Raw genomic sequence first — 18,499 nt, 5'->3', positions numbered from 1 at the left:
TTCACTTCCATGTGATAAAATGATGTTGAACTGAAAATGGAACCACGTAGCAAGATTGCATTATCCTGGAACATTTTGAAATCAGACTGGCATTTTTTGCTTAAAGTAGGTACCCTTTGCAAAGTCACAGGATTCCATTAGGGGTAAAAATGAAATGTAATTCAATTCTAGACCCAAACCAGGGTTTGATTTAACAGATTGATAATAAGACTGTATTAAATCTTTTAAATCAACTTCTTCAGAGTATTTGAAGTGAAAGGGGAAAAAAAGGAATTGCAATGGATTATGTCCCAAATGGAAAGACAGGCAGCAAAATAATGCATCTAAAGGACTTTTCTTTTAAAGGATAGATCCATTTATCAGGGACAGTTCTGCATCCCTGTCCATCTACTGCTCATTTTCTTTTGGGTTCCAATTGTACTTTTTTTTTTTTTTTGAGATGGAGTCTCGCTCTGTCACCCAGGCTGAAGTGCAGTGGCGCAACCTCGGCTCACTGCAAGCTCTGCCTCCCAGGTTCACGCCATTCTCCTGCCTCAGCCTCCCGAGTACCTGGGACTACAGGCATCCGCCACCACGCCCAGCTAATTTTTTGTACTTGTAGTAGAGACGGGGTTTCACCGTGTTAGCCAGGATGGTCTCGATCTCCTGACCTCGTGATCCACCCGCCTTGGCCTCCCAAAGTGCTGGGATTACAGGCGTGAGCCACCGCACCCGGCCTCTAATTGTACTTTTAAACACAAAAATGACCTCCTCGTATCCATTCACTTATGCATTCATCCATTGCTTGCAGAGCACCTACCCTATGAGAGGCGCCATCTGGCTCTGGAAATGCCACAGCAGAGGCAGCAAACCAGAGGTCAGCTCTTACCAAGCGTACTTTCCAGCACAGAAAGACAGATCTTAAAGACCAGAATATAAACAAGATCATTTCCGATGGTGATCAGTGCAATGAAAAACAAACGGCCAGGCACAGTGGCTCACGCCTGTAATCCCAGCACTTTGGGAGGCCGAAGCGGGTGGATCACGGAGTCAGGAAATCGAAACCATCCTGACCAACATGGTGAAACCCTGTCTCTACTAAAATACAAAAAAAAAAAAAAAAAAAAATGAGCCAGGCGTGGTAGTGTTTGCCTGTAGTCCCAGCTACTCGGGAGGCTGAGGCAAGGGAATCACTTGAACCCAGGAGGCGGAGGTTACAGTGAGCTGAGATCGTGCCACTGCACTCCAGCCTGGGCAACAGAGCAAGACTCTGTCTCAAAAAAAAAAAAAACAAAACCTGGGTGAAGGTGAGAGCACTTAGGTCTGATGGTCAGGGCAGCCTTTCTGAGGACTGAGATGATGGGCACAGCCAAGGGATGACTCAGGGGAGCACTGCAAGTGGGAAAAGCTGCAAGTACAAAGGCCTCAAGGCAAGAACAAACCTGGTTCAAAATAAACTTCATCTTCCTACATTTTTCAAGCTTCCAACTATCCTCATATCTTTCCACTCTCTTCAGTAAAAGATCCTAACCTTTCCCCTGAACTCCGCACTCGTATCTAATCACTCACTCAGCCTCTCTGCTTGGAAGACTAATAGGCAGCTCAGATGTAATAAAGTGGGAACACAACCCTTGATCGCCCTTATACACCCAGACATGCTCTTCCCCTGGGCTTCCCCAATTCTTCCAGGGCTGAGTTCTCCTCTCATACCCCTCATCTGACCCATCAACAAACATCAACCTTTGACATACATTCAGCACCTGCCATGCTATCATCAGTGGTCTGATCTGCATTCATTTCTCGCCTGGACTAACAACGCAGCCTCCTCACTGGCCTCCTATCAGCAGCCTGTTTTCCTATCAGAGTCAGAGTTTTTAAGCATAGAACAGATCCTATCACTATCTTGCATTAAAACCTTCCTAAAGTTTACTATCTCAAAATAAAATTCAAAAGCCTTGCTATTCAAAAGCCCAGTATGATTTGGCTATGTCACCTCTCTGGCATTATCTCCTTCCACTGCCTCCCAGCTCCACCCTGTTTATCCTGCTCCCATCACACCAGCCTCCTTGCCACAGCTTAAGCACACCAGGCATTGGCCTGCCTCAGGATTTTGCACCTACTATTCCCGAAGCCTAGAATGATTTTCCTCCAGATACCCAGATGGCTTCTCCCTCTATTAGGTTCTCTGCTCAAATGTCACCTAACCAGAGAGGCTTTCCTAACCATGCTAACATCCCTCCCCTCACATATAAATACTCTCTGTCCCCTTACCCTACTTTGGTTTTCTTCATACCACCTGACATAATTAACCTAGAAGCACCTTTAAATTAAGGTCTTGTTTGCCACTATCACCTGGAGCCTGAATGAATTAATCAGTGAATGAATATATGAATATCACCATCCCATATCTAGAGGACCTGAAACCACTACAGTAGTTCGATTTGAAAGCATTTACAGAGTTTTGTGTTCTGGGTATTATGAAAGACATAAGAACTATGTAAGGAGATATAACTCCAAACTTCTAAAAAATTGGGAGTCGGAGAAAAAGACCACATTAAAGTACTGATTCATTTCAGACTATGATTTAATGATACAAGTGGCATTGGCAGTATGTTTCATTAGATTTCTAAGAAAGAGAGAACAAAGTGGACTAAAGTATTCCAGGAAAACTTCATAGGAGTGGGATGAGGGAAGAAAGATCGTTCAAATGGGTGAAGTTTGGAGAAGCACAAAGGAAAGGCAGAAATCCAGCACTGAAGCAAGAAATTAATGGTGAGGCCATGGCACAGAGGTGGGGATAACAGTCATTTATGGGAGGAGAGAAACCTGCCTTGCTTATGGAAGTTCTCAATGGAGAAGAGGAAGTAAACAGGAAAAGTAGGGTGGGGTTCTGAGTGAGAGGTATCTCTGGGCTGTGGGAAGCTACTGGGTTCTTCTTGCTGAGTTGAATCGTGACCTCATAAAGCTAGGTTTTGAGGAAGCTGTTCTGAGGAACATCAACAAGATGGACTGGAAGAAGAAGAGAATAGAGGCTCGAGGCCAAGACCAGAGAGTGGTTCGGGGCACAGGCAGGTTGTGAGATGGGTCTTAGGCCAAGGTGGTGCAGTGGGAAATGAGAGGAGCTGGGCTCTCATATACCTCGTCCTCTGCTGCATCAGAATCTCTAGTCGGGATGCTGGCATGAGTGACTACATATATTTTTAAGTTCCACGTGATTCTGATGTGCACTTCTAGTGAAAAAAAAACACAAGTCTAGTTGTAAACCTCCATTTGGAGATGAGGTAACAGAAATCTAGATGAGGTAACCTGCTTATGGTCATGCGGCCTGTGGGGCAGGCCTGAGGGCAGATACCAGAACTCTTGACTCTCAAAATAAGGTTTTAAAGGATCTCAATAAATAATAAGAAGGCAGAAACTGAACTTGTAGAAACTATTCTGAAACCATTACATTAATCTAGGAGGTATCAATCACTTTTCCGTATGTAACCTGACATTATAGAAGAATCAGAAAATTCATCCATTCATTGATTTGTTGGACAAATCGTTATTGAGTGCCTACTGTGTGCTTAGTATTGCTTTAGATGTCACAGCTAAACAGAACTGGCCAATTGCAAGGTACAGTAATAAGGGCTCTGATAGGGCAAACAGGGATTGTGTTAGGAATATAACCCAGCCTAACCCAGACCCAGATGTCAGAGAAGGCTTTGTGGAGAAAACAGTGTCTCATTTGAGCTCTGAAGACAACTTGGAATTCAGTGAAGTTTTGATGAGGGTTATAGGAGAAAAGAACTGAGAAAATTTAGATGAGAAAAAAAGATTTGGGCATAGAAAATTATGTACACAAAGGTCTCTTTTGCCTCACCATTTATTTCAGTGCCTTAAATGCTGCACATCAGTTCATGCAATGCTCACGATTTGGGCCCTCATGAGGTATAGCAATCTTTTTCCTCATCAAACTATACTTTCAAAGTATCCTCTTTTGCATCTCTAATACACCTTCTTACAGTTTACCTTTTAAAAGAGTCATGTTTGTAGGACCATGAACACTGGAACAGAGCAGCCAAACTCTGTCATTCTTGTACTGTGTCTGGGATAAAGCTTAGCATATAGTGAGTGCTCAGGAAATGCTTTTAGTTTATTGCTTTGCACCTTAAATCAAGATGCCCTAAGAAATATTTATATTCCTGTGATTTAAGTTCAGTTATGTCTGACCTTCACCTATTCAGAACACATTTGCAAATTTGTAATTGATTAAAGGCTTCACTTTTGCCCTTTGAAGATAAACAGGAAGCTGCACATTTTCTGCAGCACGAGTGCTTGCTAGAAAGCTTTCCTTGGTTCAATAGTTTTCTATTGTTATGAATAGAACATCAACATAATTAACATAAGAATCCCTTAGAGGCCAATTTTAAATGAAACCACATTTAATTGCAGGTAATTCCTTTATTCCCCAAGGTGATGCTAAATTTCCAACTGGGCATATGAAATATGTCAAAATCTCTGTAAAGTAAACCCATTTAAAATGAAATGGTATAGTCTGTCGACCCTCAAAAGTATAAAATTATTTTGATTAATTGGCCAAAACAAAAAGAAAAAGAAAGATAAAACCCAAAGACTCAAACTCAGAGTATTCATAAAACAATACAAAACACAAGTTTTGACAAGTTCTAGATTTCTTGAGTTTTTAAGAGAAGTGGTGTGTGTTTTTTGGAAATAATGTTTGGCTAAAAAGAAAATCCTAAGTCAATATTCATTTTTCATTTTTAGTATTTTGCTGGTACCCTAATAATCTATTTCAATCCTAAAATCCTCTATTGCCCAAAACCATAGCATTAAGAAGATAGGATCAATATGCCCAGAGCCTCCACATAGGAGGTAATCAATACATACACATTAAATGAATCAATGAATGAAGCATTGGTTCCATATTTATCTAGGCTCCAAATGTGTGATAAGCAACTTCAGAGTCACAAAGGATGAGTAGGACATAGACAATAGTCCACCTCGTCTGGAGTTCTACATTAGCTTCACTTTGTCCACCCGGCAGCCTCACCATTCTCAGCCCCGTGCTTCCAGTGCCGCAGTGCCGTGCGTGCCACATGTTACCAGGGCTATGGACAGATGATCCCATCTCTAAAAACACCCTGTATCTATGTTTTCTTAGGTGGTTATAACATTGAGAAGGCATCCTCTTTTCAACATCTTGGGGTTTGGCCCCGATTAACAATGTTTCTCAACCTGCCACGAGATAGTGGCTGTACTTTTCCATTTGTTTCTGAAATCTCTGCATTGCATCTCCTGTAAATATAGAGTGTTCTATATATAGATATAGATTTTTTCAAAAGTCAGTATAACATATATTTGAGTATATTTTTAAACCAAGAATTGCTCATGTATAGATAATTTAGATTTAAGAGCATAGTTACCCTAGTTTAACATAATAACAATACATTATTAAACATTCTTAGTAAGATTAATGATTGCTTACCTCCTTGCCCTTAATATCCAGCATGAAATAGTTGACAGTAGGCATCTTATTGCAAGTTTTAATTTTTATTCTAGTTTCTCGTCTTTGTCACAGAGACACAAAGTTAAAAAACTACAAATATTTATATCAATGAGAACTATTAATACTTAGCAACTCATTGTCTAATACTTCTAACGTTACGTACTTTGCCATGGTGCTGCTTTATGGACATTTCTATCACTATGAGCTTGAGGAAAGGAGAAATTTGAAAGTTCACTTTCTTTTTCTTTTTCTTCTTCTTTTTTATTTTTGAGCCAGAATTTTGCTCTTGTTGCCCAGGCTGGAGTACAATGGCGCGATCTCGGCTCACTGAAACCTCTGCCTCCCAGGTTCAAGCGATTCTCCTGCCTCAGCCTCCATAGTAGCTGGGATTACAGGCATCCACCATCACACCCAGCTAATTTTTTGTATTTTTAGTAGAGGCAGGGTTTTACTATGTTGGCCAGGCTGGTCTCAAACTCCTGACCTCAGGTAATCCACCACCCGCCTCAGCCTCCCAAAGTGCTGAGATTACAGGTGTGAGCCACCCCCTCCCCCAGCCGGAAAGTTCACTTTCTAGCTCCAATCTTGTACTGTGATTAAACACTGCTAGGAGCTTTACCATGACCTATAAATTCTCTCCTCAGATACAGAAGTCTATTGTACGACTGTTTCCTTGAGTTCTCATTCCCTAATGATCCCATTTGTATTTCCTGGTGAGAACACTATTAAAATAGTCACCAGTATTAAGGGGTATTAATATCCCCACTCTTATCCCCAGCTGGGTATGAATGCACAAATACTTCTGGTGGGGCCTTTTCTTCTTGAGTACAGCCATCTCAAGTGTTCAGAATTTCTGATGTGTAAGAACTTTTTAATTAATATCTACTTCAAATGTTATCTTCCTTATCTATAGGCCATTTCCATGTCTACGTGGAGATTTAGAATAATTTCCTTCCTCCATTACATTTTGTTCCTTGAAGGTATTTTATAATCAGAGTGCATGTTCTTCTCTCTTTCGGAGATTTCCTTGTTTCAGGCAAAAAATATTAAGTCTGTCTAGTCGAATCCTGTGGATCTTGTGTTATGCCACTTGTCTCTTGAATAGTCTCAGCATGGAGGTAAGAAAGGAGCGTTATATTCTAAATTGAGAACCTAGAAACAAAAACCAGGATGCTTATAGTTTTTCTCATTCTGCCCTGTGTCTACTTTTTAAAATTCCTTTAATGTACGAATACAGATTTAGAAATTTAGAAACCTAGATGCTATAATAAATATTATAAAAAGTGGATCATTGAGACTTTATATGTATGATTCAAACCTTTCAACAAAAATAACCAAATCACTACCTCTTTGGCTTATACTAGCTGTCGTTATAAATCTTTATTTGTCCTATTGCACAATATAACAGGGACTATAAATGTCTTGCATGTCGTGTGTTACCCAAGAGAGACCTTCCATTTTAGCTCCTTTCCTTTGCTAGTTGTGCTTTTATTTACTCTTCTTCCAAGTCTATATTTCTATTTTTATTAGTGTCATCACATTTCGATTTCAAGTTCTAGTATTTGTTTTTTGTTTGTTTGAGATGAAGTCTCACTCTGTCATGCAGGCTGCAGTGCAATGGCACGATCTCGGCTCACTGCAACCTCCACCTCCCAGGTTCAAGCAATTCTCCTGCTTCAGCCTCCCAAGTAATTGGGACTATAGGTGTGCGCCACTATGCTCAGCTAATTTTTGTATTTTTAGTAGAGATGGGGTTTCACCATGTTGGCCAGGCTGGTCTCAAACTCCTGACCTCATGATCTGCCCACCTCGGCCTCCCGAAGTGCTGGGATTACAGGCGTGAACCACCATGCCCAGCCCTTCATCTTTAATACCTCTTGCAAATATATTTAATATGGATTCATAAAAATGCAATTAGCATATTATTACAAAAGAAAAAGTAAAATAAGAAAAAACAGGTTTTAATATACTAGTTTAGATTATAGATTTTGTAAAACTATGTAATCATTCTGGAGTAATTTTAAATGTCATTTAATTATTTAATTTTCAGTGGTCCATAAGCTTAGTTTTCTTTGTTGTCTGACACATTTGATTTTTAAAAAGTAATTGTTCCCAGAAAGTTTCTTTTGTATATACAGCCAATATTATTCTAAAATTTTATGGAAATGCAAAATAACTAGAATAGCTAAAACAATTTTGAAAACAAGAAATAAGGTGGGCAGAATCACTCTACCCAATGTTAAGGCTTATTATATAGCTACAATAATTAAGACAGTGTGCTATTAGAAGAAGGACAGACACATAGATCAATGGAACAAAGTACAGAACTGAGAAATAGACCTACACAAATATACCCAGCTGGTTTTTGATGGAGTTCCAAAAGCAATTCAATGAAGAAGTTAAATCACCAATCTGCCAAGGAGGCAGAGAAATTGGATGACTTATATATTGCTGGTAGGAATGTAAAATGTTACAGCCACTCTGGAAAACAATTGAGTAATTTCTTAAAAACCTAAATATGCAAATACTATACTACCTAGTAATTGTACTCCTGGGCATATATCTCAGGGAAATGAAAACTTACGTTCACACAATAATCTGTATGTAAATTTTAGCATCCTTTCTTGTAATAACCAAAAACTGAAAACAACTCAGATACCCTTCAACAGACGTGTGGTTAAACAAACTGTAGAACACCCAGACTGTGGAATATTACTCAGTAATAAAAAGGAACAACTGTCAATAATTCAGCAACCTGAATGATTATCCAGCAAATTTTGCTGGGTTAAAAAAAAGGCAATTCCAAGAGACTATATACTGCATGGTTCCATTTATATAACTGTCTTGAAATGACAAAAATCATCCTAACAGAGAATAGATTACTGGTTGTTAGGAATTAAGGAGTGAGTATGTGGGAGGGAAGTAGGTGTGGTTATAAAAGGGCAATGTGAAGGATCCTTGTGGTGATGGAAATGTTTCTGTCTCTCTCTCTCTCTCTCTCTCTCTCTCTCTCTCTCTCGAGCCAGGGTCTTACTCTGTCACCCAGACTGATGGCATAATCCTAGCTCATTGCAGCCTTTAACTCCTGGGCTTAAGTGATCCTTTCGAGTAGCTGGGACTAAAGACACATGCCACCATGCCTGGCTAATTTTAAAAAAAAATTTGTAGAGACAGGGTCTTGCTTTGTTGCCCAGACTGGTCTCGAATACCTGACTTCATGTGATTTTCCCACTTCAACTTCCCAAAGTGCTGAGATTACAAGTGTGAGCCACTGCACCCAGCCAGAAATGTTCTTTATCTTGACTGGATCAATGTCAATATTCTGGTTGACATATTGAGCTATAGTTTTGCATGATATCATTGAGGGGAAACTGAAGAAATAGTACACAGTGTCTTTCTGTTTTATTTCTTACAACTCTTTATGAATCTATAATTATCTCAAAATAAAAAGATTAATTTAAAAAATTTGTGTCAGCAAATTGTAAAGATGAATCCATTGAAATGAAAAAGACACCTGCAAGGCGTTTATTTTCTCCTTTGGTTTTTCCTGCAAGGTTTGCGAGGAGCGATCGCATTTGCCTTAGCTATTCGGAACACAGAATCTCAGCCCAAACAAATGATGTTTACCACTACACTGCTCCTCGTGTTCTTCACTGTCTGGGTATTTGGAGGAGGAACAACCCCCATGTTGACTTGGCTTCAGATCAGGTGAGTGACACCGTCTAGCAAAGGAAATCATTATGAGGCATGGCTGCGCTGTTCAATTTCTGGTATTGCTGACTTAGTCAATAGTACAGTGGCAGGTCCTACCCTAACTTTCCCAGCAGTCAAGTTGACCTTCACTCATAAGGTGAAACAATATGACATAGTACCAACCACACTGACTTTTCCAGGAGGCTTCCAAATCCTAGGATGATGTCTGTTTATAGTCTGTCCCTAGAAATTTATTTATTCATCTATCAATTCTTCCATTCAACAATCTGTATTCAGTACAATGCGGTATACTATGGAGTTTACAAAAATAAGACACAGGTCTTGTCCTCAAGATACAATCCAGTAGGATTGATACAGAAAAATCTATAATACAACGGATAAAGTGAATTTATTGTTTTTTAATTCCTCACCGCACTTACAATAGAAACAGGGACATAGGAAATGCTTAAACATACTTGCTTAGTGAGCCATATGCTTAGCCAGAGGGATGCTATAGACACAAGTTAGACACTTTCATACAGGAAAAGGGGATAAAGGCTTCAGTCAGTGGCCCTCCAGTAAGCAGTTCTGGAAGATGATTGCTATAAACCTGAAGTATGGGAGGAGCAGACAATTTGACAAAAATGGGTAGCTGGTGTCAATTGTGAAAAGGGGTAAATCTATTTAAAAGTGTGGCTGTCTTTGTTTAATGTTCTTGTGACCTGGGTCCTCATTTTCATATCCCAGAAGGTAACAATCGTGCTTTAGGCAAATCACATTTTATTTATCAAATCTATACATTTTGATGATCATGCAGTCCCTTCCTGACTCCTACCCATTATCTATAAGACAGATTTATACCTACTTCATTCAACACGTAAAGATCCATCTGACTAGAAAAGGACTTCCAAGAAGATTCTTACAGTCAAGAGTCTGTTATTACAGCACCTAGTATAGTGCCTGGCACATAGTAGGATTGAATACATAATTCATGGAAAGTTAAATGAATACAACCACAAATGTAAACACTTTCATTAACCATTCACTGCAGGTCTCACAAGTTTAGTATAAGAAACCTTATGCTCAAACCAGGCCAACTGGTTATGCATTAAACCAAATTCAAGGAAAAAAAGTACTTCCTGAAGTACCGTGAATATTGCTAAACACATAAAAAGGCTTTGACTAAAGGTGAATAGGGAGTGTTTTCAAATGCTTCTTGAATTACTTCCTAAGCACATAAATGTGATTTGCAATTTCTTTCACAGTGGTGGTTACCTGTAGGCTCCCATGGATGAGTACACAGATTGCATTAAACTCTATAGCACTGAGTCTCCTGTGAACTGTTAGTAAGACGGTGGTGTGTTTAGGTTTCTGGAAAACAAAATTCAATAGGTAGATCCTTGCATGGAAAAATTAGGCCTTGGAAACCAAGTTAGAGGATGCTGGTCCCCACAAAATGCAAGTACTGAATACACTATTAGGTGAGTTCAAATATTCAGAACATAAAGTAGTGGTGTCAGGATTTCCTTAAAGCAATAAAATATAATTTGTTTTCTACTATTTCTTTTTCTACCCCAAAAGAAGTTGTCCCCAAATCAGTAACATGTTTTATCCTAAAGTATTTACCTAACTCTCTTAAAGTGTTTTCCAAAAGCATCCACTGACTTCAAATAGGTGTCATAACTTATGCAGCCCCTTAATATCTGGTTCAGCAGAGAGAGGAGTATTATAGTGGGGCTTTAAACAGGTTAGGACAGTTATCCAGGTTATAGGACAAGGCCTAGTAAGAAAGGAAAGATACTGATGTGAACCATGGTATCCAGGGGTGAAGTGCCTGGTAGTCAGCCTGGCCAGTGTTATGGCAGTCTGCCAGGGGGCACAGCATGGGGCAGCCAGGTCATGGCGATGCCCCAGCAGGAACTGGCTCCAAACGGCCCAACCAGTTCATTGCCAGACTTGGCCACCAGCCAGGAGGGAGATGAGTAAAGGCAGGACTGTGATGTGTTTAGGGAATTGAGCTGATAGGGTTCCAGTCTAGTGAGCAAGGTGATGATCTCAACTGGGAACTAGAGTATAAATCTGACATCAGGGCAGAAACCCAGAGAGACCAGAGACCCATTCATGAGAAAACTAAAGGGGAAAAACTGAAGTTCATAGATTTGTGGGCACCCAGGAAGTAAACCCAGACAGATAGATACAGGGCAGAAGAAGTTAAGACCAATGGCTCTCAAGCTTGAATGAACATCAGAACCACCTAGAGGGCTCATTAAAACCCACATTGCTAAGCCCCAGCCCAAGTTTCTCATCCACTAGGTCTTGGTCAAGGCCTGAGAATTTGTATTTCTACCACATCCAGGAAATGCCTCTGTTGCTGGTCCCAGGGCCACATTTTGAGAACTGCTGGTTTAGACTTCCTACCCCTAGTGGAGATGGAGCTAATATTGATACTGTCAGATGTCAGGGTTGCCAAGGGCCAGGCAACCTGAGCCTGCAGTGTAGATTCCTTAGCACCTATACTAAAGGGAGGAGGGGCTCACTTAAAGAGGAAGAGTCACTGTGCACCGATCAGTGGGCGGGAAATAGGACGTAATAGAATAAACATTAAAGAATATGTCACTGTGTGTATACAAATACGCACTAACTTGCAGTGATACCATCATATGTTCCACTTTCCTACCATGGTTTATAATGTTGTCAAAGAAATTCTCAATTCCATTATGGCTTTAAACTCATAGTCACCCATCATTTAGACTCTATTTAGCAAGGCTTTGCTTGTTTACGGAGCTACATCTCGTTAACCAACTTCCTTGTCAGACTTTTCTCCAAAAACACCACGAAGTAAGTAAATTGGAGCTTTAATAAAATGACATAAATGGAGAAACCCAAGAGACGCGAAGACGAATGTGATATTGAATGAACCCAAATACCCTCAATTAAAATGTGATTTGTTTATCTACTTTACGTGGCCTTCCCTTCTTGAGTCTACATTTTTCTCTCTGAAATTATTTGATATGTACTTGAATTAGTTTTTTTTTTTAATCCCCATAAAATTTGCCATCCAGCCACAAACTACCACAGTAGGATGCAAAGAAAATGTTTTATATAAAGCAAAAATTGATAGTATTAATATGAATTGCACTTTGATGCAACTGACTTTAAAACAGTAATGATCCTATGTTTAGAGAAACAAATAATGATCTTTATATGTGAAACAAATTTTCCATTGATTGAGTCTTGTCCTAAGCACCATTCAAATTTCTTGTCCCAGAGCTGTTGTATTTTGAAAATAAATCAGACCTTTGCTTTTTAAAATTCTGGAGAAAAGGAAAAGACTCCTCCAGCATTATTTTGGAGGTTTTCATGTAAAATAAAGTAGAATGGTTTATTGATTAAAATCTGGTTCTCCTCCCTTCTGTGGAATACATTAATACTGGCGGTGAGGAAAACCCAACAAGAGTCTCCAAGGACTAGCTCTGCTGTTAGCCAGGAAACAAAAAAGACCAAAGGTGTTAGGCTTTGCCCTACAAAAGCCAGTAAACAAGATTATCGACCAAATGGTTGCACATGCTTGCAAATAAACATTAAAGACCACAGGGCAGAGCTGTCTGGCAGTGGCACCAGATAATAAGCTTCAAGATGGTAACCCCATTCTTGGCTTAGGGTACAGCACCACATGGAGCCAAGAAACTTTCAGCAAATAGCTCATGAGAATGGAGCCCATACCACAGTGCAAACCTTTCCTGGGCTCCCCAAATGAGAATGTAGGACCCATCTCTTCACAATATCTGAATCACAGCGTGGAAGGCCTTGAATGCCAGACTAACACAGAACTTGTCTCCCAGCTGACATTAGAAAAGTGCCCTCAACAAGATAACCTTTACAGCTTCCAAATTTTGACCTCTAAACACTCTAACAATAATAACTGACTTGTATTGAGTGCTTACTCTGTGCCAGATACCAGATAATAAAATGCAAAGTATATAACCTCCTTGTGACTCAGCTTCTAATCTATAAAATGGGGATGATGATAGCAGCCGCTTCCCAGGGTGGTTGACAACTGCCACCGTGGCCCACGGTTACATGACCGCCAGGCTGCGGAATCAGGCTCCAATCTGGGGAGCCTAAGCCTAGGGCCTGCACACTCAACTAGTGCATTCTTCTGGCACCCTGAATAAATGAGCTTATTCTCAATGCCTGCAATCTACCCTGATTAACAAATCCTTTGAAGAAAGAAATGTACTTTTTAAACCAAGACAGGCCTGTTAAAAACAAACACAGGAAATCTTCATCCATCACAAGTGATTGGGCTGACTAGCTCATACAACACAGAAATTCTTCAGTGCAGGTTTTCTTTTTGACCTGGGACAGTTACGGGTAAATAAAATGAGATTAGTCCAAAGTAGCCAAGTGGAGAAGATTGTCTTCCTCAATTACAGGAATTTAGAATTACGGTACTTATAGGAATTTGTTATCCTCATGCTCATCTCCCAACCCTATTCAGGATCCTAAACTATCCTGCCGTCAGCCTCTTCCCCAAATCAATAAAAAAATTTGTTTGCATACATTGACTTATGTCTACTGCAGAGTGAGTAACTTTTAGATAGTGCAATCCTTCTACTATTAATTTTTTTTTTTTTTTTGAGAGTGTCTTGCTCTGTCACCGAGGGTGGAGTGCAGTGGCTCAATCATAGCTCCCCACAGCCTTGATCTCCTGGGCTCAAGTGATCCTCCTGCCTCAGCCTCTCAAGTAGCTGAGACTACAGGTGTGCACCACCATGCCCAGCTAATCTTTTTAAAATTATTTTTAGCAGAGATGAGGTCTCATTACATTGCCCAAGCTGATCTCAAACTCCTGAGCTCAAGCAATCCTCCAACCCCAGACTTCCAAAGTGCTGGCATTACAGGCATGAGCCATCACACCAGCCCACAATCAATATTTTAGTTAAATATTTATATTCAATTTTTGGTTTATGACAAAAAGCCATCCTCAAATGATTTATTTATCATTTATACCCATTGGCTACAAAGTTTTAAGATAACAGCCATCACAAATATGTATACAAAGATAAAAAGAGAACTGTCCTTAGTAATATTTTTAAGTCTTAAATAATAGCAGAGTTAAATATATCTGCTTCCATACAGACTTCCTTTATTACTGGGGTGAGGAAATGTTAATTTAATACAATGGAGGAATATATATAATTAAGTTATCTTAATATTGATTGTGTTCTGTTTGGTTTCCTTTCTAGCATTCAAAGTTTCATGTGGGTTTAACAGTTTGCTTCATTGTTATATTAATGTAGTCTATCAATACACACATATACTGTGGAGTTAGACTGAGCAGGTCCTAATTGTGCCTCCCTCTCTTAAAGCTGTAGGATTTTGAGCAATAAATTTAATGTCTTTATTCCTCAAATTTCTTAATCTGTAAAACTGGAATAATGATATCTACCCCTTTCGAACATTATAAGGATTGAGTATTCTGTGTGTACAGAATTTAGGGCACACAGTAAGTGCTCAACAAATATTGCTATAACAGTACCAGAGGATACCTATGAGCCTTTTCTTACCCAAATACTATTTTATTGTCCCCCTGACACATATACACATATAAACTATTATTAATTAATTATATTTATGGAAGCATGGTATACATGGGAAATAGAAATAGTCTCTGGAAGGTTTAGTCCATTTTCCATAGTAATTAGACTCACCAATTTTACAGGCAACTCCTATTTCTGCATTTAAAATGATAAACGCCTTAAAGAAAAATGCTCACAAAAAGGATTATATTATCCAATAGCTCAAAAAGATTCTTTCTAAAACATGCTTCTATCTCCTTCTTAACATAATAATCTTTGCTTGGGAACTTTTTAGATATTTAATTTGTAACATTTCATCAAGCTGTATTGATTGTATTATATTTTGTAGTGATTTTGTGCAAATTTGTATACTTTGTATCAATTTAATCAATATCAATCCACAGACCTGAGAAATATGCTCTCTCATGAAACATGGAAAACCAGTTTACTCATTTAAATGTAGATTTATTCCATACCTGGTACTGCCTTTTACAGTTTTGTTCTATTTTCTTTATGTTCTTCTACAATACATTTCATAAATCTAAATATTTATTGCTTAAATCAATCTAGTTTGACTTGTTACATTAGAGATATTGGATAACTATAGTAACTTGTTTTTAACCTAAAAATATTCTAGGTTTATAACAATTGTTATGAATTAGCAGTTCCTAAATTTGCTTTCAGTGCCATCTGGGTTCTTTAATACGCTTTATTTTTGCGTGCCAAATTGTCTCAGGTCCAGAGATAACAGTCTTTAACTCCACAACTGCCAGCTATGATCCACAAGCCATGTTCTTAGTCGTCTTCTCTGAAGGTGCTCTTGAGAATATCGGTATCAATAAGCTTCTCTCATTTACTAAGTTTACCAAACAATGGACATTCTGGTCTATTAAAGGAGACTTATTAGCCTGTTATCACAAAGCATTATCCAATATGGTGTCCTTACTTTAAGTAATAGATGTATTTGTACTTTAGGTAACAGCCAACGTTTGAAAAAAAAAAAAGTGATTTTGAATGCAGTAGATGGAACTTGTTATTCAAAGGCTGTGGAGAAGGGTACCAGTTCTGGTCAAAATGGAGTAAGCACACTTACTCCACCCACTTTCTCTCCCTCTGAATGCAGCTAAAAACACTGAACAAAGCATGTAGCAGTTATACAAGGATTCTAAAAAGTAAATGGTAACAGACATATTAGGGGAATAAACCAGAATTCAGAGTACTATTGAACTGGTGGTGAGTTTTCATTTTGTTTCCTCTCTGGAATCTCTTGGCCTGGACTCATAGACAATTTAACACTAGAATTATAAAATAAGAAAGAGAGAGAAAGCTACAAGAGAAATTCTTTGTTTCTGGAACAAGATAAAGGAAAGGGGACATTTGTGGGTCAGAAGAGTGGACATATGCCTTAGATTTGTTGTTGTTTTCTTCATTCTCTTTTCACCAATCCCAGCAATCATAAGGTGACAGGTGACGATGGCAGCAACAGTTACAAAGGCACCTAAAATATCAACCAGAGGAACTTTGGTCCTAAGATCATGGGGGAGAATTCCCATTGTATTTTTTTTTCTCTTAATCCTCTCACCGATTAGCCTTGGAAACAGGTGCAATGTTATGGGAAAATCATAGAAAATATGCAGCGCTGTGGGAAAATTAAAACTCTGAGTTTTTAGCCAGAGGACCAGGAAAAGAGGCTTTGGGAAGCTAGAAAATGTAGAGAAGATTGTAGAGAAAAGGGAGTTTGAGAAAGCGACCCTATAAAGTTGTCTATAAATTTTCGAGCTCAAAATTAGGCTGTATATGCATGTGTCTGAGCCTAAACAGCATACACCAAAGACAATAAGAAATGAACTATAAGTCAGAACATTACCCAGCTCCCCAACTGGACACTGGGTATCACATATGCAGGAAAAATCTAAAGGCAACTGCAAAGACTTTCAAACTTAACTGACATTGGAACAACCAGCAACAGAAGGCAGATAAGAACTTGCGTTCTGGACCAAATCTGGTTTGATTACCTGGTAAAACAAAATCTCAACATTCTCCCCAGGAAAATCCTATGTCACTTAACATTCCAGATCCAGAGTTATCTAACATAGTATCCAAATTTCTAGAATTTTTTTTAGCATATGAATACCCAGAAAAATCTTAATGTCTCACAAGATCCAGGAAAAATCTTAATATTTCACAAGATGCTAACCCAGTATGGACACATATATTGGAATTAATGAATCAAGACTTTAAAGCAGCTATTGTAACCATGCCCCAAGAAGTAAGAGCATACACAATGGAAACAAATGGAAAAATGAAAAAAAAACTGTAGAGAAATAGAAGATACATAAATAAATAAAAAATTTAGAATGGAAAATGCAATGACCAAAACAAAATATTCACTTAATTAGCTTAAAAACAAAATAAAGGATGACAGATGAAATATTCCGTGAACTTGAAGATTATAAGAAATTATCTAATCTGAACAAAAGTATGACATTTTTCACCAGGAGATCTGCTCTTTAAAAAAAGAATGCCAAAGGAATGTATTCATATGGAAGGAAAATGGTATTGGAGGGAATCTTGGAACAGCAGGAATGAAGGAGCAGCAATAGAAATAGTAAATATCTGTTTAATATATTTTCTTAAGGTTTTGAAAATATGTATGGTTATTGAAGGAAAAATTTTAACATTGTCTTATGGGGTTCTCAAAAAGGAAAGTGAGTAGAGGGACCTGTAAGTGGTAAGTTTTCTACATTCCACTTGAAGTGGTAAACTATTAATTCAAAATATATTGTAAAAAATTATATACTCATACTGTAATTTCTAGATCAACCACTAAAACACATACACAATGAGATATAGTCAAAAGTTCAATAGGTAAATTAAAATGGAAAACAAATCAATTCAAATAACTTCAAGGAAGACAGGAGAGGAAAACAGAGGGGAAAAATAGAGAAAACAAACTGGAAACAGGTAATAAAATGATAGATCTAAATACAAATATAACAATAATTACATTAAATCTAAATTGCCTAAAGACATCAGTTAAAAGAGATTGTCAAGGCAGATTAAAAACAAGACTCAGCTATATGCTGTCTATAAGAAACACACTTTGAATACAATGATATAGATAGGTTAAGTGTAAAAGAATGAAAAAAGGTGTACCATGCAAACACCAATCAAAATGAAGCTGGAGTGGCTATATTAAATCAAATAGTCTTGAGAGCAAGAAAATTTTCCAAGGATTAAAGAGGGAATTACATAATGATAAAAGAGTTTATTTTCCAAAAAGACAGAACTATATAAAATGTGTATGCACCTAAGAATATAGCTTTAAAATACATAAAGCAAAAATTGATAAATCTGAAAGGGAAGAGAGACAAATTAACACTTATAGTTGCAAACATCAGTACTTGTCCCTGAGTAACTGATATAACAAGTAGATAGAAAATCTGCAAGGGTACAGAAGAACTATTCTAACAACCAGCTGCATTTAATTGACATTTATAGAACACTCTACCCAACAGCAGCATAATACACATTCTTTTCAAGTGCTTACAATTACAGCAAAATAGGCAATAGCATAGGTCATAAAACCTTTTCTAATTTAAGAGAAATGATAACATACAGTGTTTGTTCTCTGATCATAATGGAATTAAATGAGAAATAAATATAAAAATAACTGAAAAATCTCCAAATAATTGAAAAATAATGCAATTCTAACTAATCCATGAGTCAAAGATAA

The 18,499-nt window shown here is 38.2% G+C and overlaps 1 protein-coding gene across 2 annotated transcripts in view; it reads left to right on the top strand.

Moving 5' to 3' along the window:
* Positions 1-18,499, top strand: part of SLC9A9 (solute carrier family 9 member A9) — a 582,632-nt gene that overhangs the window by 370,728 nt on the left and 193,405 nt on the right. For both annotated transcript variants that reach the window (XM_003826509.4, XM_055110591.2), the window contains one exon: positions 9,043-9,196. In XM_003826509.4, the coding sequence (XP_003826557.1) occupies positions 9,043-9,196 (154 nt within the window). The remainder of the gene's footprint in view (positions 1-9,042; positions 9,197-18,499) is intronic.

The sequence above is a fragment of the Pan paniscus genome, chromosome 2 (assembly GCF_029289425.2).
Source record: "Pan paniscus chromosome 2, NHGRI_mPanPan1-v2.0_pri, whole genome shotgun sequence".
Classification (NCBI taxonomy): Eukaryota; Metazoa; Chordata; class Mammalia; order Primates; family Hominidae; genus Pan; species Pan paniscus.
The sequence above is the reverse complement of the archived record's forward strand: the minus strand, read 5'-3'. Positions and strand labels throughout refer to the sequence as shown.